Source organism: Ostrea edulis, chromosome 2 (genome assembly GCF_947568905.1).
Source record: "Ostrea edulis chromosome 2, xbOstEdul1.1, whole genome shotgun sequence".
NCBI lineage: Eukaryota > Metazoa > Mollusca > Bivalvia > Ostreida > Ostreidae > Ostrea > Ostrea edulis.
In genome coordinates, this window is record NC_079165.1 from 49,177,069 (window position 1) to 49,201,068 (window position 24,000).

Genomic DNA, 24,000 nt, shown 5'->3' on the forward strand with positions numbered 1-24,000 from the left:
GATTTAAACCTCATGTAAATGTGTAATATGAAATGCATGTTTATCATTCTTCAACAGATTAAATGTAATTTTTGAAGAATAATAAATTATGATATTCTAGATTTTTAAATACAGTGTATTATTAATTTCATTTTACAACTATTTAAACCGTACTTTATATTCTTAATGATAAATTCCAAATACATGTAGTCATTTCCTCCATTGTACAAATTATTTGCGAAATTTTATCAATTAACTGCGGAAAATAGGCAACCTGTATTAAGAGACCACCTGTCATATGTGACCTTTTTTCCATTCTCCATTGGACGGTCTCTTAATACAAGTTTGACTGTAATTAATAAAAATTAAAAACTATAGTTTTTGTACAGGTAAAATAAGCTCTTGATTAACAAAAATGCTACATAAACCCATTATGGTCCTTAACGCTCATGTGACAGAGATGGAGACCGGCCCAGACTAATGAAAGCCGCATTTACACGAATTAAGCTATTTGAATAATTATCATTTAATGGAACTGGGATGATATATTATTTAAAATATTTAGCTAAAATATTTGTGGGGCATTAGTTCACATCTATACGCTATTGTGCCAATATGGAAATGAACCGGGGTTCGAATTGACTGGCTACCTAACATGGCTACGTCAACGAACGAAATCATCAAAACTGCGAGTTTTTGGGTCGTATGGGGCTTTAGTAAATATTTGAAGGTATGTTTGGACACAAGAATAGTAGGAAAATATGTAAGGAAATTTTTGATATTAAATTTATAAGACAACAACACAAGAATACAACTTTTTCTCTTCCTTCCTTTGAAGTTTGTTTCCATCTGGCTGTCATGTTATCGAATGCCGACTACTCCCGTATAAGGGGATTTGGGCGGTCTTATACATATGGACCAATGAGAGTGTCTGTTGCATTTCGCAATTGTATTACAAACAGATTCAATTGTGTCGTCACACAACGCAATGCTATATCGGCCAAAGCGTTCTAATTCAAAGGTGAATTGCGATAAATGTTTTGTGAAATTATTTGTATTGATCAATTCATTTGTCTATCATCGTACCTCAGTGGTTAAAGCATTGGGCTGGTGAACCACAGATCTCGAGTTCAAATCCCCCAGAGTCTTTTGTTCATATGTGTTGAAATATTTTTTTTAAAAATCATGTTTTTATCCACATTTGTATATTTTTTGTCTTTTTGGCATATATACTTATTGTATACCGTCATATCTTTTATAATTAAATCAATTCATACTGACTTGAGAAACTATTTCTGGGTGTAGTGAGCCACCTTCATAAAAAAGTTAGGCATGGTGATGGGAACCAAAGTTGCGTCAACTTATGCAACATTTGTTTTAGGATTTTTAGAAGAAAAATTGTACTCTATTGTTAAGGAAAATTTCAGACAAAACTTTAATTCTTTATTAGAACATCATGGAAATGTTATGACTGCTTTATCATATGGGACAAAGGTGAAGATCAACTAATAAAACTTTTCAATATTCAAATAACACTCTCGGAGCCCTACATTGAAATTTACAATGGAATCGGATAGAAATAAATTATCATTCCTTGATGTTATGGTAATGAAAAAAGAATGTGACATTTTAACCAATGTTTTCTTAAGGTCTAATTTTGACCTATGTTATACGATATAATGTAACTTGGTGCAGTTTACGCTTTATAATCCGCGACGTATTTTTTCTGTAAGATCAAAATCAAGCATCGATAAAATACAGATTTACTTGTATCAAATTATCTTAAGTTGTCTTTTTTTTTTAAAAAATGGTTCAGATCCACCAAAGCATATCCACTACTTTCCTCTCACTTTTGCTATTTCAGGGTAGTTTATCAGAAAAAAAAGTAGGATTTCAAATAACTTCACAATATTTACTAATCAAGTAAGATTCTATTATAACTTATGGACTTCACCTCTTATATGAAACAATATTAAAGGTTCAAGCAGTAACTCTGGAGCAAGCATTTCTGAGTTTATTGGCAAAATTTATTAAGGAGGTATGCTACAGCAGAGAAATTTGATATGGATGAAAAGTGGTTATGTACAACAATGTTTTGAAATTGAAAACTCAAATTTACTTCATTTAGTCAAAAAATGCAGTTTTAGTAGAAAGCAATCCGGAAAAAAAATTTAAAACCCCTGATGAACTCAATCCCCCCCGATACCTTGTAGACTGAGCTATTCAGCTAGGCAATGATTTTTTAAATGAATATACAAATATTGCTGATATTTATATTTTCATCAATGTTTTAAAAAGAAGGCAGCCATTATGATGATGTAGAATACCTCCTTAATTTATAAGTATAGATTTCTTTTGAAATTGCTTTTCATCAAAGACAATGAATGCATGTTTGTAGCCACTAGATTGATCCAGTTTTTTTTAGTACCATCAGTCTGCGTAATCATTACCAAATATGGAGTGTCATCAAGGTCAAAGGTCGCATTGGCATTGACTGTTCCATTCAAAGTAATGAAATGGTCAACAATATGCTATTTCAGTACTTAAATCTAGTTTATATTTTTAAAAATTATATAAAATAAATATAAACAATGAAATGTCTTTCTTTGGTTTTTTTTTTTTTATCTGGTGATGAAGGCAATCCTTGCAGAAATTTTTTCATAATAAATACCCTGCAAACAGGTTTTGGATATTCCTAGAGTGTCTCCAATCACTCTGCCACAATCAGATTCATTATGGATCTTCTGTCCCGACAGAAACGAAATATGAACAAGAGATGTTTGTAAAACACATATGCCCCCCATGGTGCAAAATTGAAAAGGGTTATACACACACATCATTTAATTGATAGTAGTATCATCAATAAAAAATATTGAGCAGATGATATCTTCCTATGTCAAGAGTGAATTGACCGTGTGACCTAAAAATCAATAGGGGTCATCTACTCCTTATGCTGTACCAGTGTACCAAGTTTGGTGTCAATCAAGCAAATAATTCTTAAAATATAGGAGACAATATATTACTATATCCAGTTCAACTATTGACTTTTGACCTCAAAATCAATATGGGTCATCTTCTCCTGAAGATGTAACAGTGTACTAGGTTTGATGTCTGTCAAGCAAAAGGGTTATCAAGATATTGAGTGGACAGTATATCATATGTCCAGTCTGACCCTTGACCTTTGACCATGTGACCTCAAAATCAATAGGAGTCATCTTCTCCTAAATATACACCAGTGTACTAAGTTTGATGTCTGTCAAGTAAAGGGTTCTCAAGATATTGAGCGGACAGTATATTCCAATGTCCAGGTTAACCCTTGACCTTTAAACATGTGACCTCAAAATCAATAGGGATCATTTTCTCCTGAGGGTGTACCAGTGTACCAAGTTTGATGTCTGTCATGCAAAGGGTTCTCAAGATATTGAACGAACAGTATATTCCTGTCCAGTGTGACCCTTGACCATGTGACCTCAAAATCAATAGGGGTCATCTTCTCCTGAAGAAGTACCAGTGTACCAAGTTTGATGTCTGTCAAGCAAAGGGTTCTCAAGATATTGAGCAGACAGTATATTCCAATGTCCACTTTGACCCTTGACCTTTAAACATGTGACCTCAAAATCAATAGGGGTCATATTCTCCTGAAGATGTACCAGTGTACCAAGTTTGAGGTCTGTCAAGCAAAGGGTTCTCAAGATATTGAATGGACAGTATATTCCTATGTCCAGTGTGACCCTTGACCTTTGACCATGTGACCTCAAAATCAATAGGAGTCATCTTCTCCTGAAGATATACCAGTGTACTAAGTTTGATGTCTGTCAAGCAAAGGGTTCTCAAGACATTGAATGGTCAGTATATTCCTATGCCCAGTTTGACCCTTGACCTTTGACCATGTGACCTCAAAATCAATAGGGGTCATCTACTCCTTAGGATGTACCAGTGTGCCAAGTTTGATGTCTTTCAAGCAAAGGGTTCTCAAGATATTGAGCGGACATTATATTCCTATATCCAGAGTAGATTGACCCTTGACCTTTTGACCTGAAAAACAATAGGGGTCCTCTTCTACTCATAACCAACCCACATATGAAATATCATTATCATCAAGTGAATGGTTCTCAAGATATTGAGCGGACAACATGTGGTCGACTGACTGACAGGTGCAAAACAATATGCCCCTCTCCTTTGAAGGGGGGGGGGGGGGGGGGGGGGCATAATTATCTTTATCATCATAGGCATCAAAGGGGTTCTGCCTTATCTATAAAAGCCCACTGTATTCTGAAATTTCTCCTTACTTCCTCATTAATATTTACTTGCAAAAACATTGTTATCTTTACAAACTACGCACTGATGTAAATTTTTAGGTGACATAGATTTACATCATCATGTATTGTCGACACAATTATAAATTATGATATTTTCAAGAAACACTGAAATTCATCAATGTACTACCTACATTCCACTTATGAACTTAGTAAAAAAAAAATTATGCTTTTGTGAAACAGTGTCCTGGCCCTGTTTAACAAACATTAATCTACATAGTAGTATCCCGACTTGAACATACTACAAGTTCTAAACAGAGCAGGAACATTTTTAAGCAATTCACAAGCACTTTAAAGCCTTTTTTCATCTTCTACTCATTATTTGTGTTTGGTTAATGCTTTACAACTAAACCGAGAATATATGAACCACATCTGAACACCTTGTTTGGTTGGAATGAGGATATCACTTACCATAGGGCATGGGAGCATTGCTGTATCTAGGATCAGCTAAAAGTGGTCCATTTCGTTGAGATGCTGAATCTTTTTCTTAAAAGTAAAAATGCTGAAATTACCTTTCATGGGCATATTTTGAAATCTTATTAAAATTAAAGGCAATCAAAATGCCACTATTTATCTAGTTTCTAAAAATGCCCAAAATCATAAGATCAATTTTGAGAAGTATAGATGAATTCTTTGAATTGTTTTATTGAAATAAAGACAATGCTCACCTTGTAGGATATATTCCTAAGAAATACTAGTACATAGAAACCTGGAAAAAGTCATTCAGGGCCATGAAAATGACACAATAAGGTTATATCATTGTGACCTTGACCTCTGATTGTGATTTCAAATCCCTGTGTCATACTTTTCCATTAAACATTTAAACATTGAATATTAAGTGTGTAGGTTGAAAATGAATTATATACAAATTATGGCTTTGATTAGCTGGACATCCCCTTGCAACATGGTATCATTCCATGGGTACCATTCTCAAACATTAACTGATTAATAATATGTCCTTGAACTTTGACCTGAACATTAAAATGTTTCTTCTTCCTCCCTACAATGTATATACCAAGCATAATTTTGAGAATTTTTTCTCTTGTATCCACAACATTTGCAGTATGACCTATGACCTTTTGATCCAGAAACCAACTGGTAGTTCTTTCTCCCCTATTGTCCAATTTGCAGCAATATCGAGTAGACTAAATGCATCAGTATGACACAAATGCCCCAACTGACATTCAAGTTTCAAATATTTGATAGCCCAAGGATGTGACAATAACAATGGGTCCAAATGAAACAAAAACATAATATCATATTGGTGCTTGAAATTGAATCATTAATAACAATTGGAGAGAAAACGTTAGCAACACAGATATGACTGTTGTACTTTGATGAAGAGAAAAGTCCAATGCATTGCAAGTAAAGTAAATATTATCAAGATATTGCAAAATCCAGGAATATTTAAAACTTTCAGAATGAAAGTTTCTTGAACTTGAAGGTTGTTCGTGCACGTTCTGTGTAGAAAGACTCAGTATGAAATGCCATATAATTATAATTAAACTGAATCCTTTACCACTTGGACAGAACTATCAAACAAATTGTTTATTGATAAAAGATATGAAACTGACCAATGTTTGCATATTCATATTTCAACTTGCATGTATCAACTTCATTTTTAGGTGTTTTGTTATATTACTGTCAGTAGTTCATGAGCTAGTAACTGACAATCTTGGGCTAGTAACTTTGTTACTGCCACTAGCCTCTGGGCTAGTAGTTCTCTTTGTTTAATTGCACACCCCTGTCTTCCCTACTACAGACCCTGAAGCGTGCTACTACACTAGTGGAATGGTGAATGAACGGTGAAAGGTTTGGGAATGAACGGTTTTGATTGGGGAATGAACACTAGGGCCAGAATTAAAAAGGAGTTTGTTTGCCATCGCGCGACCGACCCATTTTTAACCCACCGACTGGAAAGTTTTTAATGACATAATTTCGGCCATGTTTTTTTTTTTTTCACTCGATTTTCCGACTTCTGTTTTTCTTTCAAGATCCTATCCCCGTTTGGTTCATCTTCACAAGTCAACGGTTATTGATTCGTTACCTCGCACCATGCTCGCATCAGTCACCATTCAAAACACGGGTTTGGGACAGGGGATGACGGAATAAGCTAAAATTAAATCATCCAATGAGATTCCTCGTTTAAGATGCAAGTTTGGAAAGAGCAACTAGAGCAACGCCAACGTGGCATAATACGCTCGTAGATTTTGCTCAAGGAAAACATATTTTAGTGGGATTCATATTTTAGTGACGTTAGCACTGTCCTCTGTGAGCTAATTCATTATTATGCTTGTAGAAATGGATATCAAGATATATAGAGTGATAGCCTTAGAATGCGCTACTTCATAAATATGCTAACAGTTCGGTTTGTATCCTGCCCACAAGGTTTTCCTAATAAGTGATACTACGACCTTGACCTTTGACCTTGAAAAACAATAGGCACCTTCCTCTCATCATGATGATCAAATATACCAAGTTATAATATCCTGGAGCTTACGGTTCGGTTTGTATCCTGCCCACAAGGTTTTCCTAATAAGTGATACTACGACCTTGACCTTTGACCTTGAAAAAACAATAGGCATCTTCCTCTCACCATGGTGATCAAATATACCAAGTTATAATATCCTGGAGCTTACAGTTCGGTTTGTATCCTGCCCACAAGGTTTTCCTAATAAGTGATACTACGACCTTGACCTTTGACCTTGAAAAACAATAGGCACCTTCCTCTCATCATGATGATCAAATATACCAAGTTATAATATCCTGGAGCTTACGGTTCGGTTTGTATCCTGCCCACAAGGTTTTCCTAATAGGTGATACTACGATCTTGACCTTTGACCTTGAAAAACAATAGGCATCTTCCTCTCATCATGGTGATCAAATGTACCATGTTGTAAAGTCCTAGGGCTTATGGTTCAGTCTGTATCCTGCCCACAAGGTCCGGACAGACAGACGACGCCATACCATAATACGTCCCGTCTTCGACGGGCGTATAAAAACAGAAAGTAAACTGGTCTTCGTGGGGTACTTTTCTTAACATCAAGAACATTGCGTGTTGTTTTCATTTTGTAACGAGGTAACTAATCAATAGCCCTTGACTTGTGAAGATGCATTTTGTTTTGTTTTTAGTTTTGTTCTTTGTGGCGTTTTGTAAATCGCCGCAATTTTAAGTGCTCAAATGATAGAGTTTTTAAGAGTCAAGAATGATGATCTAAATTATCTGTTAACAATGTTCAATCTTTTATGAAATATATTTCAGCTGGTATACATATGAATATTTTAATATTAAATCGGGTTCGTAATTCAATTTTACCGATAAAGGATAGATTAGTTGAATTGAAAGTCGTTATCTACCCAGAGTTCCGTGTATGTGAAGCTTGCGTAACGCGCCCTCTGGTGAGAGAATGAATTGAAAGTATTATTTACCGGTATGTAAATAATTTTTAACTAGATAAAAATATGTAAATACTTGTACTTTATACATAATTTTAAAATACATAAACAATACAATATCTCTAGATATTTGTGAACAATAATCATTTGTGTGGTAGTCCATGATAATCGTCGGAGTTATTTAAAAAACACTACATTACGCCACCCAGAAAAATACCAATCTTCTTAGGACGCGCCTATAAGTCGGACATAAAGTTTTGGACCAAAAATTGACTCCAAAATTCCTACTTATAGGCGAGTATATACGGTATCTCCCCTTTGAAGGCCCTTCATTTGTACAAACTTGAAAACCCTTCACCCAAGGATGCTTTTGGGCAAGTTTGGTTATAATTGGCCCAGTGGTTCTGCAGAAGAAGTCGAAAATAGTTTACAGACGGAGAGACGATCGATGGACAACAGGCGGTCAGAAAAGCTCACTTGAGCTTTCAGCTCAGGTGAGCTAAAAATGATAATGCGCAAAACTATGACTCTGTGGAATTAAATACGTCTACAGTATCAGATGGACAGGTGAAGCATGCATGAATGGGGTGTGGGGGTAAATGGGTTGCACTGCCAACCAAAGGGACAGTGGTGGAATCCCAACAATGCTATTGTCACTCCATACAGTACTTTTAAAAAAAAACCCATTTAAGTGGAGTAAAAATATTTTTTCAAAAGCATTTTTTTATCTTGAGTTTTAGCTGCTGTGTCATGTGAAAGATCACAAGCTTAGTGCCACAGAAATTGAGTATATATATACATGACTACTGAAAGGTCTTATAGGACTTAGATTAACAACTCTGAAACCACAGACAAATGGTGATTAGAAACTTCTTTAAAGACAATAATCATAGTATCCTCTCAGTCTGGGTGACCAATTTTCTTGCATTTATGTCAAAATACACAGAACACTTAGAATGCAAATAACAGTAATTGGTTTTTCAATACTCTGAATGTTATATCAGTGTATCAAATGATGATATTCATGTTGTCTACATGACAGTATACTCAATTCTGCTTTAGTGATTCTTCATGGTTTATATAATCAGCATTTATGCATGTGTCTGAACAAAAACAATTACATGTAAATACAAATGTGCATGTACAGCAAAATTACCAGGCCTATTTCAAAATATGTGTCAATGTACATGTAAACTGTAGTTCAAAATGACAAAATATAAACATGTTAATTTGTGTTATACCCGAGAAAGTGCAAGATTCTTCCTTTGTATGATTATGTTGCTCATGATATATTGAAAATGACAATCAACAAAATATTAAACATACAAATTAAAAAAAACCTTGGTCTATTTTTACCGCGACACAAATGACCGTTGAAAGAGCTGGGTTGATGACATTTCCCCACCTAAAGTTGAGGAAAGACTTAGCATGATATTCCAATGAGTCGAAGAGCACACGGTCCTTTCCGAGAATCCAGGTGAATTGGTGACACACCTTCTGAAGATGGAATAGGTCATTAATACAAAGTAGGGTGTACTGGTTGTGGTGTGACTGCATGGTGTGGCCTTTTGCTATGTCTTTAAATACTGACATGACTTTATTGCCTCAGCTTTAACAACAGAACTTATTTTCATATACCTGTATAACCCTTATATGGTGGAGTTAAAAGAACTTATTCACAACCTAATCAAGTCTAAAAATGTAGCTCCAAATGGAGTCATCATTATCTGTATGCAAAAACTAGGAAAAACCCATCATAATGTCAGGCATTAGAAGACATAATGATATTACATTTAAGTTTGACCTAAAACAACCTTGAAATAATAAAGATGGTACATTTTAAATATAAGCAAATGAAATCTTTCACAGAATTGCGATGTCATCAAATATATATAAAATCAAAGAAAATATGAATTTTTTCACCTGCTGTCGCTAAAGCTACATTTAATTCTAAATATTGAATCTAATATTCTAGGGTACCAGTAAATCATACATATTAATTTAGTTGTGGGCAGTGCATGTGCTTACTATTTTTATTCCAAGTTAAAATGTGTGTCTACTGCTAATTTAGCACCAAAAAAAGCAGGAAAATCCACCTGTTTATGACATCAGTTGTTTGTCATTTCAACTCTCACCCCCATCCCACCCCTCTCTCCCTTCTGAGTCATTAAAATCATGTTAGTATTTTCATAGTATTTTCGATGATCACATTTATGTGCCATGGTAATTGTTTTGTGGTTGGATAATAAATTTCCATTGTATCTTGTGTTCAATCTCCTGTAGGTTTTCATGCGGTGATCTGAGTTATGGAACTGTTTTAAGATGACAATCTGTTTGTTTCTGTCTGTTCACTGTTATTCCTGTGATTTCTCCTGTGTCTTTGTATTTCGCAGTAGTTATCCATGAATACGTACATGCTTAGATAATATAGCAAATGTTGTTTTATAAAACATAATCATTGGAATTGTAAATGAATGCATGATACATATTAAATCATCACTGATAAAAGTTGATGCAGTTTAAAAATTCAACATGGTTATGAAAACTGACACATGTATATTCTTGAAACTGACAAAGTGTAAACTTGTCTAACACAAATATAAACATAGCATTTGTGAATAAAATTTATAACTAGATTTAATCTAATGCCGACAAATATTCTATATGTCGAGATGATTGAACAAGAGGCCCACAGGCCTTATCGGTCACTTGAGTACTAGTGAAAAGTATCACTATACTCCCAAGGGCTATGAAATCTAGAAAAAATTTCCTGTTCTGAATATCTAAGGGCTATTCCAGAAATAAATACATGGGGGGGGGGGGGGGGGGGGGGGGGGGGGGGGGGGTCGGGAGGCACCTTTTGTATATACCAAGCACCCATAAAAAAAAAATAAAAAATAACCTCATGACCCATCAAATAAATAAACTCATTTTACAATGACCCATCTATTAAAAAAAAAAACTAACCAGACCCACCACAAAAATATTTTTAAACATGAAAACGGTACAAATCTCGAGAGGTTTTCGGGACAAACATTCTAGTCAATGACGCGGTAATGCCTGTGCAACATTGTATCACAGTAGTTCTGAAGAAACGATGTCACATCAACAATCAAAGGCATCTATGGCGGGAATGTTGGAAAGATTGGGAGTCCAAACGATGCTATTATCATGAAATGGGTATGGATATGTTTTTCCACGAATCGTTCGTCTTCTAATGGAGCCCGCGCCCGGAGGCCTCTATATCACCATCACACCGACTGATAAATATAACGCATCGGTACCCTCGTATAAATCAACTAAGGTTTGTCTATTTTTATTAGAAAACGGAATACCTATTGGTTTCAAAATATTCCCAAAATCGATGCACTGTAAACTGTAATAATCTACCGAAGAGAGTTCGCCGCCATCACGTCCAAAGTGACCCTACTAAACGCGCCTCTAATTTGAAGAGTGCCGTAATGGAAAGTTATGCGCTGCAAAGAGCGACAACTCGAATAGTTCTATCTTACTTCCGATTTCGAAAGCACGTTTTCAATTTTCCCTCCGACGTTTTGTAACCAACACGACAAGAGTGACAATAAAAATATTCTGAAAACTCAACACCCACGTGGCACAAAATAAAACAATAGAAACTACCCACTACCCATAATAAATATTTTTTTAACAGTCCAACCACGGACCAATTAAAATATGAAAAAATACGACCACCCACACAAAAAAATATCATTTGCCGCCCGACCCCCCCCCCATTTGATCATTTCTGGAACAGCCCTAACCTAACTTCTAATGTTCAGCAACAGTATAAAACAAGATGTGTTCTTAAAACTTCACTGCATACATTGATGAAAGGCTATACATAATAAAATATGTGTATTAACATTAAAAGATATGACAAATTTGGACCCATCCTAGAGTCAAAACCCTGGGTTGTGGAATTCAGCCTTTTTTTGTACATCCTTTTCTGCTATTCCTAATTATGCATTTAGATTTTATACATAATCAGCAAACTTACAGAAGTCCTTCAAATTGTTATCATAATTTTGACATCACCCTGAAACCAAACCCTTACCCCCTAGGATCATGGAATTTACAATTTCGATAAAGGCCGGACTACCTACTCCTTCTAAATATCTATTTAGTTTCAATTTAGTATCAATAGCACTAAAAAGATGTTATTTAAATGTTTTACACATAAACACTAGTCTATATATTAAGTTTGGCCCAACCCTGGGTTCTGAACCCCTACCCCGAGGATCATGAAATTTACAATTTTGGTAGAGGCCTTCCTGCTCTACATCACTATGTATCTAGTTTTTTTTTGTTTTTTTTGTCGTTGTTTTTTTAACACCTGTGGTTTTTTAAAAATTGGTCAATTTTTGGCAGTTTTTGCCCTGCCCTTAAGGCCCCGGGTATTTATCCAGAAGAAGTTCAATACTTCTGTTGTTCACACATTTAATAACTGACCATTTTGGTCCCATCCTGATACTAAAGCCCCTACTCCTGGGATCATCGAATTTACAATTTTGGTAAAGGACTACCTGTCCTTTCTAAATATCCATTTAGTTTCCATTTAGTATCAATAGCACTAAAGAAGATGTTATTCAAGTGTTTTACACATAAACACTATATAGTTAGTTTGGCGCTGCCCTGGGGTCATAACCCCTACCCCAAGGATCATGAAATTTACAATTTTGGTAGAATTCTTCCTGCTCTACATCACTATGCATCTAGTTTTTCTTACACATGTACAATTTATGTCCCCCTTAATTGTCCCAAATATGCTTCATATCAAACTTGAAAAAAAAATTGGAATATTAGTTATCAAGAAGTTAAAAATGTTCAATTGTTAACGCACGACGGATGACAACCAATTGCAATAGGTTACCTGAGTTTACTCAGGTTACCTAAGAATTTCTGTTGAAAGTGTGAAGAGGGTTTCAATGAAATGTCAGAATGTTATACATAAATTATATCACACATCAAGTTGATAAGATATTTTTCACTTGATGTTGTTGAAATTTTCACTCACCAAATTAATGTTTTTTGTGCACAAATGAAAACCCATTGAACTGAAATTTGTAAAATTATATGAGGATGTAACGTACATGCAGAAACAGATAAACACTATTTGGTAGTGATATTTTGTTGTTGCTCAAATCATCTTAATTTTCCTCTCAACTCTTTATAATTTTATATATATGTACAAAGTTCAGTCTTGCTACAAAATGCATGTTTAAATAATGAAGTATGCTTTATATCAATGTAAAAATGTTCACATCGTAATGAACTCTATTACTTCATGTGAATTAATTAATACATGTACAATTGCATTTTCCAATACATTGTATTCAATATGTACATAAAATCAGTCTATATTGACAAATGAAGTTGTGAAAAATTAAGACTCTACATGTATATATACAGCTATAACTGTACCGAAATAGAATATGCATGTAATCCTTCTGTGCGTGAATATAATATAACAAATAACTCATAAAAATGTATGTACAAAAATGATTATAACAATGTCTACTGAACTCCCAACACCACAACAGTGCTCCCACTGGACCAAAAATCCTTGTTGCCACTTTTGCCAAGCGCAAATCAGTTATTTTTTACAATTATTTCCATCATATCATATAGTATTTTATTTCATCACATTATAGTTCTTTTTTAATGTATCATATCATATAGTATTCTATTTCATCACATTATAGTTCTTTTTTAATGTATCATATCATATAGTATTTTATTTCATCACATTATAGTTCTTTTTTAATGTATCATATCATATAGTATTTTATTTCATCACATTATAGTTCTTTTTTAATGTATCGTATCATATTGTGCACTTCAATATCTCCTCATGAATCAATTATATTATAATGAAACAAGAGGCCCAGATCTACTATACTACCAGACAAAGTACTAAATCTACTATACTACCAGACAAAGTACTAAATCTACTATACTACCAGACAAAGCACTAGATCTACTATACTACCAGACAAAGCACTAGATCTACTATACTACCCAACAAAATACTAGATCTACTATACTACCAGACAAAGTACTAGATCTACTACCAGTACACTACCAGACAAATTAAGTACTAGATCTTCTATACTACCAGACAAAGTATTAGATCAAAGCTATATTCAAAATGCTTAACTAAGATATTGCATTGCCAAATTATTATCAGTTTAACATTTAATGCTGACATTATGTATATTAAGTGGAAAATTGGCAAGAACAAGATGGAAATGTTACCTATTCACTTACAAATGGCCAAAGTTTGAAAAAAAATTCCGGATGCCAAAACATTACTATGATTAAACGCTTTCTCTTAGATTTTGACCAGTATCGAAGAAAAAAAGACTTTCATTGCACTGAAACAATTCAATGAACAGCACAGACTACATTATGCTATGAAAAGTCTCGTTTTCACAACTTGAAATATCAAACCTGATGTAAGATCTCTAAAGATGACAACAGCTGAACATCAGCAGGGCCAAGGTGACTCATGCATGGGCTTCTTGTTCAACTTCTCAATCGTAAAAGCAAATCACAAGTGAAATGTATTTCATGTCCGGGTTTGATCAGATACCTGCATCATATAATGATGCCTGCATTCTATTAGGTAAATTTATGCATTTTCTGCTGTTTAATTTTACTTTGAGATATATTTCTAGCAATTACCATGTGCATTCTTATGTCAAGTTTGGACTCCTAATATAGGCCCAATCTACCAAGGCAGGGTGGGGGAGAGCATGATTTAACTAAAACTGGAATCTACACATGTCCGGAATGTTTCATCTTTTCTTACCCACTGACTTTTGATAAGAAGAATTTAAATGAGTCCACCCTAATCCTTGCCTTATCTTGTTTATCTTCACTTGGAAGGGGGCATTGCCTTTCATTTATACAAACTTAAATCCCCTTCACCAAAGGATGCTTTGCAGCAAGTATGGTTGAAATTGGTCCAGTGGTCCTGGAGAAGTTGAGCAAGAAGTCCATGCTTGAGTCACCTTGGCCCTGCTGATGTTCAGCTGTTGTCATCTTTAGAGATCTTATTTTCAATCTTTATTCTCATAAAAAATCATAAAACATCAAGCCAATTTTAAATAAGACCGCAGCTTGGAAGTCAATCCAAACATAAGTAAAGTCAGAAACTACAAGTTCACATTTTCCCATTTTGACAAGATAAAAAAGAATGGGGTACATAGCTGAATTTGATTTGCATTTTTATGCTGGACTGGTAAGCAATGAATTATCAATTTAATTTGCTATGTTCATATGAATAGGTATCAACCACGTTTATAAAATAATTGGTAGCTTAATTTAACATATCACAAGTAAAATATTTTCATTGACGAGCTGGAACTGTGGGGCGATATAACTGATGTTTATGCAATAATACAGCTAATTTATTTAACCCCTCTTCCAGGTTCCTGACACTAATAATGTAAAGACTCTAAAGAGCAAAATTTTACTTGTAAATCAATTGACCACAGCATCTATCCTATGTCCTGCATTATACAATTCACATTTTTTTGCTGCCCTAATCAAATTACTTAAGGTAGTGATTGCATGGGTCATTGAAAATTAATGAATCTTTGAATATTTTTGATTTTTACATATTTTGTAGTTGACAGTATCTGTAACTCATTAAGAAAGTATCATATATGGTTTTCACGGAAATTGTGACGCTACGGTTGTCATAGTTACCCCTCTTGTTGACTTTCTGTAATAAATGGTACAGGTGTTTCAGATGGTGTTTAAAAATGACACAAAAAGAGTAAGTGATACAAATTTTATATCAAATTGAAGTTAAAGCCTTAATTAATATATAATTTGTATTAAGATGTCCATTTATTTTCATATGAAGTAGTAGCACAGTGAATCATGAATCATGGAGACGTAAACTATGACCATTATTTATAAGATAGGCCTAATTAAATAATTAAAACACAAGGGATTTTTCATTTGTATTTTATTTTACTTGTATATTTCTAAACATATTTTCACTTTAATCTGTCTCTGGTTATATCTGACAAGTCTTTGTTTACATCGTCTGTCATTATTACTGATGCTTAAACGCTTGACGTATTCCGGAATCAGAAACGAAAATAGTGTCTTTTTAGATAATACATGAATAAACCACGTGATGCCATGCAATCACCACCTTAAGGGTCGATCAGTTCAGATCACTGTAAGCACTGAAGTGACTGAGATTTCTGGTTCCATACACTGACTGAATAAACAAACAGGTCACACAAACACACACACACACACACACACAAAAGACATGTATTCAATACATTGCAAATAATGACTTTCCCCACTTTTAATTTTTTTTTTTGTAATTCTTTGAAAAAATTTGCAATTGGCAAAAATGGCAAAGCCCAGTTTGAATACTGCATCACAATTGCATGTATAAATAGATGTGTTCCCTGTATATTTCAATTAGATAACAATTTTCTTCACATAATCATGCTTGTTGAAATTTAATTGATTGTATCATGAAAATCCATGCTATTAAAAAACCATGAGAATAGTTTTAAAATAGACCTGTTCTAATGGGACTAATACCCATTGCATGGTACAGTGTATATTCAAAGTAATTTATATTTATATATATGTACTGCTTATCTTACTGACACTAAATGATTGTATGAATCTCTAAATTGCATACACTACAAGATCATGGTCAAACAAGAAATGAATCACTTTAATGATCCAATGACCTTGGATGCATGAGGTTAATGTTACACTTAAAGTTCATATTGAATCTAAAAAGTAAAGAATGAGCAAAAATATTTCAACACTTCAAAGATAATGCTCTGACAAGAATTAGTTTATACTTTTCTCCAAGTGACCTTGAAATTGTCCAAATAACCTTGGTATAGGATTACAACACACTACAGATGGTCAAAGCATATTTTGCACCCAGTGTACATGTCTGCAATATTTCTACTCCAAAATTAAAGCAATGACAAGCTTTTTTCTCTGTATGATTTTGGGTTACGATCAGAACATAAACAACCATTTGCGTAAAGCGTGACTATCTAGAACTTTCTTCTGATCCAATTACATGGTCTGCACATGAATTATTCATGATTTTCCCATGTGACCTTGACATTGTCCAAATGACCTTGGACTGGGGCAGTACATAACATCATATCATGAACAACCTCCATGTCAGATATGAATATCGTATCTTTCCATGTTGAAAATACCACAGGGGCTAAGCCCGTATTGGGCCCGAACTCTGTGATACCATAAATATAGAAAGGGGTCTAACTCTGACACAGATAAAAAAAAATAACCACTCACTTCAAATGCCTAAAAAATCTTAAACTAGGTATGCTATGTGTAATTTGTCATTTTCCTTGCATAGATTAATGTTTTAACTACTTGCATGCCAAATTTCAAGTCACAGGTTCTTAAAATAACAAAGATATACGTCATCGTTCTCTCGATTTCACTTGTTTATTTTTACTAGGACATTTACCGGTCCAGGTCACGGAGTCGTTTCTCGCCTATGACAGCAGCGAAATCCAGATTAGTGTGGAAGATTTCGGACCTGTCAATTAAAATTTCACATCAATTATACGCTACTTACTTCCTCATACTTTAATAATGTTATTTGTGTAGACGTTACACAACTTATTTTTCCTTAGCAGCATTAACTGTTGACAAGATCTGACATTTTAATGAAAACACTAAATACCCGAAATGTCTAAAACTTTAAAGAAGGGGAAAATGGGTAATAATAATCTAATTGAAATAGAATAAACAAAAACAAAAAATTAAAGAAGCCAAAAAATAACGTTCAATTTCCTTCTCTAAGTGCAATATCACAAGAATAATGTTTTGATCAGTTTTAAGGTATTTGAGATTTTAAGTCTATTGGGTATTTAGTGCGTTCATTAAAATGGCAGCTCTCGTCAACAGTTGATGCTGCTGAGGAAAAATAAGTCGTGTAACGTCTACACGAAGATCATTATCAAAATATGAGGAAGTAAGTAGCGTATAATTGATGTGAAATTTTAATTGACAGGTCCGAAATCTTCCACACTAGTCTGGATTTCGCTGCTGTCATAGGCGAGAAACGACTCCGTGACCTGGACCGGTAAATGTCCTAGTAACAAGAGATGTTTGTAAAACACATATGCCCCCCATGGTGCAAAATTGAAAAGGGTTATACACACACACATCATTTGATTGAGAGTAGTATTATCAATTCAAAATATTGAGCACACAATATCTTTCTATGTCAAGAGTGGATTGACCATGTGACCTAAAAATCAATAGGGGTCATCAACTCCTGAAGATGTACCAGTGTACCAAGTTTGATGTCTGTCAAGCAAAGGGTTCTCAAGATATTGAACGGACAGTATATTCCTATGTCCAATTTGACCCTTGACTTTTGACCATGTGACCTTAAAATAATTAGTAGTCATCTTCTCCTGAAGATGTACCAGTGTACCAAGTTTGATGTCTGTCAAGCAAAGGGTTCTCAAGATATTGAACGGACAGTATATTCCTATGTACAGTTTAACCCTTGACCTTTGACCACGCGACCTCAAAATCAATAGGTGTCATCTTCTCCTGAAGATGTACCAGTGTACCAAGTTTAATGTCTGTCAAGCAAAGGGTTCTCAAGATATGGAGCAGACAGTATATTACAATGTCCAGTTTGACCCTTGACCTTTGACCATGTGATCTGAAAATCAATAGGGGTCGTCTTCTCCTGAAGACGTACCAGTGTACCACGTTTGATGTCTGTCAAGCAAAGGGTTCTCAAGATATTGAACGGACAGTATATTCCTATGTCCAGTTTGACCCTTGACCTTTAAACATGTGACCTCAAAATAAATAGGGATAATTTTCTCCTGAAGATGTACAGTGGACCAAGTTTGATGTCTGCCAAGCGAAGGGTTCTCAAAATATTGAACGGACAGTATTTTCCTGTCTGGTGTGACCCTTGACCTTTGACCATGTGACCTCAGAATCAATAGTGGTCATCTTCTCCTGAAGTCGTATCAGTGTACCAAGTTTGATGACTGTCAAGAAAAGGGTCCTCAAGATACTGAGCAGACAGTATATTCCCATGTCAATTTTGACCCTTGACCTTTGACCATGTGACCTCAAAATCAATAGGGGTCATCTTCTCTTGAAGATGTACCAGTGTATGAAGTTTGATGTCTGTCAAGCAAAGGGTTCTCGAGATATTTAACGGACAGTATATTCCTATGTCCAGTTTGACCCTTGACCTTTGACCATGTGACCTCAAAATCAATGGGGGCCATCTTCTTCTGAAGATGTACTGGCGTACCAAGTTTGATGTCTGTCAAGCAAAGGGTTCTCTAGACATTGAATGGTCAGTATATTCCTATGCCCAGTTTGACCCTTGATCTTTGACCATATGACCTCAAAATCAATAGGGGTCATCTACTCCTTAGGATGTACCAGTGTGCCAAGTTTGATGTCTTTCAAGCAAAGGGTTCTCAAGATATTGAGTGGACATTATATTCCTATGTCCAGAGTAGATTGACCCTTGACCTTTGACCTGAAAAACAATAGGGATCCTCTTCTACTCATAACTAACCCACATATGAAATATCATTATCATCAAGTGAATGGTTCTCAAGATATTGAGCGGACAACACATGGTCTACAGACCGACCGACCGACCGACCGACAGGTGCAAAACAATATGACTCCTCTTTTTCAAAGGGGGGCATAAAAATAAACAAGTGAAATCGAGAGAACGATGACGTATATCTTTGTTATTTTAAGAACCTGTGACTTCAAATTTGGCATGCAAGTAGTTAAAACATTAATCTATGCAAGGAGACCGGCATATTACGCATAGGGTGCCTAATTTAAGATTTTTTAGGCATTTGAAGGGAGTGATAACTTTTTTATCTGTGTCAGAGTTAGACCCCTTTCTATATTTATGGTATCACAGTGTTCGGGCCCAAAACGGGCTTAGCCCCTGTGAAAAATACATGATAGTATTGAGAGAATGTACAACAAGAGGCCCACAGGCCTTATCGGTCACCTGAATACTAGTGAAAAAGTATCACTACTTCCATGGGCTATGAAATCTAGAAAAATATTTCCTGTTCTGAATATCTAAGCTAAATTCTAATGTTCACCAACAGTATAAAACAAGATGTGTTCTTAAAACTTCACTGCCCTCAAAAGTGCATATATTGATGAAAGGCTTTAAATAATGCATGTATTAACATTAAAACATCTGTAAGTATGCATTTAGATTTTATACAGTATCGGTAAACTTACACATAAATACTATATACTAAGTTTGGCCCTACCCTGGGGTCAAACCCTTACTCTGGTGATCATCAAATTTACAATTTTGGTAAGACTACCTGCTTTATCCATTTAGTTTCAATTTAGTATAAATAGCACTAAAGAAGACGTTATTCAAGAGTTTTACACATAAACACTATATAACAAGTTTGGCCCCGCCCTGGGGTCAGAACCCCTACCCCGGGGGTCATGAAATTTACAATTTTGGTAGAGGTCTTCCTGCTCTACATCACTATGCATTTAGTTTTTCTTGCACATGTGCAGTTTTAGAGAAAATTTTTCAAAATTGGTCAAATTTGGGCAGCTTTTGCCCCACCCCTAAGGCCCCAGGGGTGCAGGAATCCTGAAATTTACAATTTATGTTCCCCTTGTTCCAAAGATGTTTCATACCAGATTTGAAAAAAATTGGAATGATAAATGTAGGTATCAAGAAGTTAAAAATGTCTATTGTTCACACATTTGATAACTGACCATTTTGGCCCCCACCCCGATACCAAAACGCCTACCCCTGGAATCATCAAATTTACAATTTTGGTAAAGGACTACTTGTTCTTTCTAAATATCTATTTACTTTCAATTTAGTATCACTAGCATTAAAGAAGATGTAATTTAAGTGTTTTCCACATAAACACTATATAACAAGTTTGGCCCCACCCTGGGGATCATGAAATTTACAATTTTGGTAGAGGCCTTCCTGCTCTACATCACTATGCATTTAGTTTTTCTTACATGTGTGTGGTTCTTGAGAAGATTTTTGAAAATTGGTCAATTTTGGGCAGTTTTTGCCCCACCCCTAGGGCCCCTGGGGTGCTGGAGTTCTGAAATTTGCAATTTATGTCCCCCTTGTTCCAATGATGCTTCATACCGAATTTGAAAAGAATTGGAATGGTAGTTATTAGGAAGAGGGTAAAAATGTTCAATTGTTAACGCACGACGGACAACGACGGACGAAAACCAATTGCAATACGTCACCTGAGTTTACTCAGGTGACCTAAAAAACTATAAATAAAATTGAATATCTGATGCACAGGTTTACGCAGTACACAGCATGACCACAAAATCTTGCAAAAAATCAACAATTAGCAATAAAGACTACTTTTTAAGGATGGAAGGACATGGTGATTCCAATACACACAAAATCTATAACAAAATCAACCAATTATTTATTTCAGAAAACATTAATAAATTGTGCAATTTCATTTTCAACAAATTGACAACTTTCTTACCAGGCATAGATTGGGTGTAATCCCAGCTCTCACTATCATTGCGAAAAACATTCAAACGGGTGGGCTAAATAAAAAAAATATACATGAAGGAAACTAATAAACACAAACAAACAAAAAATACAAACAAGCCTTAAATATCATACAATAATTCACATGTGAAACATTTATCCATTTGGGCTAGAATAATCAACATTTCCCACATAGGACAGAATAATCAACAGCTGATATTTATGGAGAGCCAAAGAGTTCAATATTCTATCTTTGTAATTATGTATTTGTTGTTACTAAATGCGCCATTGGTTCAATGTAAAATAGAATAAAAATCAGTATATGCACCCAGGGGTGCATGAGCCGAGTTGCATGGGATACATTGTAAAGTCAGGAATGATGTGGCATACTTATAATTGTGAAGAACTAATTTCAGTTTTAAACTTTTAGAGTTACTGTCCAGAAACCATTTTTGTCTGAACTTTTCAATCTATATTCGGGGTCACTGTGACTTTGACCTTTGTTCTCCAAAATCAATAGGGGCCTTGCTTTGCTGGTATCCAACAATATATCCAAGTATCATTTGATTCGGATTTAAACTTTCTGAGTTATCATCCAGAAACCAAATATTTCTGAAATTTCATTCTATATTCGGTCACTGTGACATTGACCTTTGATCTATTTTCTCCAAAATCAATAGGGGTCTTCCTTACCTGGTACATAACAATATCTGTAAGTATCATTTGATTTAAGAAATGAAACTTATAATTCTTTGTTTGATGCATGTTTCAAACGAAACATTGGACGGAAAACTTCATCAATGCGCGTGGCGCATTGATGAAAAAGTTTTCCGTCCAATGTTTCGTTTGATACATGCATCAAACAAAGAATTATAAGTTTTATTTCTTATCATTTAATTATGTTTTTAAGATAGAAAAACAAATAGTTTCTCCCATCAAAAAGCTTGAATTAACGTTTCTGAAATGGCGCGTAGGAATACATATAGGCAAGAATGAAAACAAAAACAAAAACAAAACGGCATGGCCGTGCGTTCAGGTCAGGAACAGTTACTGTGCAGATTTAAATGGATTATACGCCAAAGTAAAGGTGCAATGGTTAAAAGCTGAATTAAATATAAAGGAAGATAACAAGTGGTGACTGGATTTATGCTGCATCGTGTTGGAGGAGACGTTGAACACTGGTTGTGTCGTTGGAACGGTGGAATGCAATTTGGCTTCATTTCAATATCGAGGAAAACGTTTAAAACGCACTCGTTGACTGAGCCCCATATATCGCAGTTCAATTTCAATGATATTTACCAGATCAGAAGTCGGCACTTGCTCCGTCATGTTATCGATCTCGTAAAGCAGACGATTCGTACCGGGAACTCGTGTAATCTGTCTACTTCTACCAGTAAGTGGTCTACGTCATCAAATTGACTATTCTGCCACGTCATCGCCTATGTATGTTGTTTCTTTAAATTAATTTGTATTTTATTCATATCTTTAGTTGTGCTAATTTTTGATAACATTGAAAAACAAAAATCAAACGAATGCATTTCGTTATATATAATGCTTGTGTGGAAAATCCTGTTCTATAAATAGCGCTAAAATGAGAACGGGGAAGACGCATTCCAGAGAAAAGTAGTCCCGCGTGCTTAGTGCAGATGAACTCCGAACGAAATTTTGACAGAGAAATCAAACGAAGTTTTCAACCAATCAGCATCGTTTATAAGTCATCACTTTAAAAGTTATTAAATGATTCGGATTTAAACTTTCTGAGTTATCATCCGGAAACCAAATATTTCTGAAATTTTCATTCTAAATTTGGTCACTGTGACCTTGACCTTTGTTCTCCAAAATCAATAGGGGTCTTCCTTACCTGGTACCCAACAATATATCAAACTTTCATTTGATTTGGATTTAAACTATCGGACATCATCCGGAAACCAAAATTTTCTGAAATTTTCAATCTATTTTCGGTCACTGTGACCTTGACCTTTGACCTTTTTTCTCCAAAATCAATAGAGGTCTTCCTTACCTGGTACCCAACAATATATCAAACTTTCATTTGATTCGGATTTAAACTTTCGGAGTTATCATCTGTAAACCAAATTTTTTTCTGAAATTTTCATTCTATTTTCGGTCACTGTGACCTTGACCTTTGACCTTTTTTCTCCAAAATCAATAGGGGTCTTCCTTACCTGGTACCCAATAATATATCAAACTTTCATTTGATTCAGATTTAAACTTTCAGAGTTATCATCCGTAAACCAAATTTTTTTTTGAAATTTTCATTCTATTTTCGGTCACTGTGACCTTGACCTTTGACCTTTTTTCTCCAAAATCAATAGGGGTCTTCCTTACCTGGTACCCAACAATATCTCAAAGTTTCATTTGATTAGAATGTAAACTTTTCGAGTTATCATCCGGAAACCAATTGTTGACGCCCGCCCGCATCACCAAACCAATAGCCGAGTTCAACTTCGTTGCAACTCGGCTAAAAATGTTAATCGTTATCTTGACATTTGTAGTATATAACGGTATATTCGTTATTTGAATGGCGTAAGATGTAAAGGAATGTAATGTCTGTGTAGATGCGTAACAAGTGAATGCATTATTTATTTAATGTAAATTTGAAATTAGATCTTCGTCATCCGTATTTCAGCATTTGCACATTGCATTTGCGAGTTACAGTAAAAAAAATTTGGTAATCCGTCCGATAATAGTTCGACATTCGAATTTGCTCAT

The 24,000-nt window shown here is 34.9% G+C and overlaps 1 protein-coding gene and 1 long non-coding RNA gene across 3 annotated transcripts in view; both read right to left on the bottom strand.

Annotated features, from left to right (window-relative positions):
• LOC130051769 (uncharacterized) overlaps positions 1-4,111 on the bottom strand; it is a 10,538-nt gene extending 6,427 nt beyond the window's left edge. The window contains exons 1-2 of the long non-coding RNA XR_008800001.1: positions 3,725-4,111; positions 1-3,575 (exon numbers count right to left, since the gene is read on the bottom strand). The exon at positions 1-3,575 is cut by the window's left edge and continues 6,427 nt beyond it. This is a non-coding gene — a long non-coding RNA (uncharacterized LOC130051769). The remainder of the gene's footprint in view (positions 3,576-3,724) is intronic.
• The window catches only part of LOC125679488 (heterogeneous nuclear ribonucleoprotein L-like), a 140,399-nt gene that overhangs the window by 31,571 nt on the left and 84,828 nt on the right, over positions 1-24,000 (bottom strand). For both annotated transcript variants that reach the window (XM_048918751.2, XM_056154395.1), the window contains 2 exons: positions 21,263-21,326; positions 4,707-4,781 (listed from right to left, as the gene is read on the bottom strand). In XM_048918751.2, the coding sequence (XP_048774708.1) occupies positions 4,707-4,781; positions 21,263-21,326 (139 nt within the window). The remainder of the gene's footprint in view (positions 1-4,706; positions 4,782-21,262; positions 21,327-24,000) is intronic.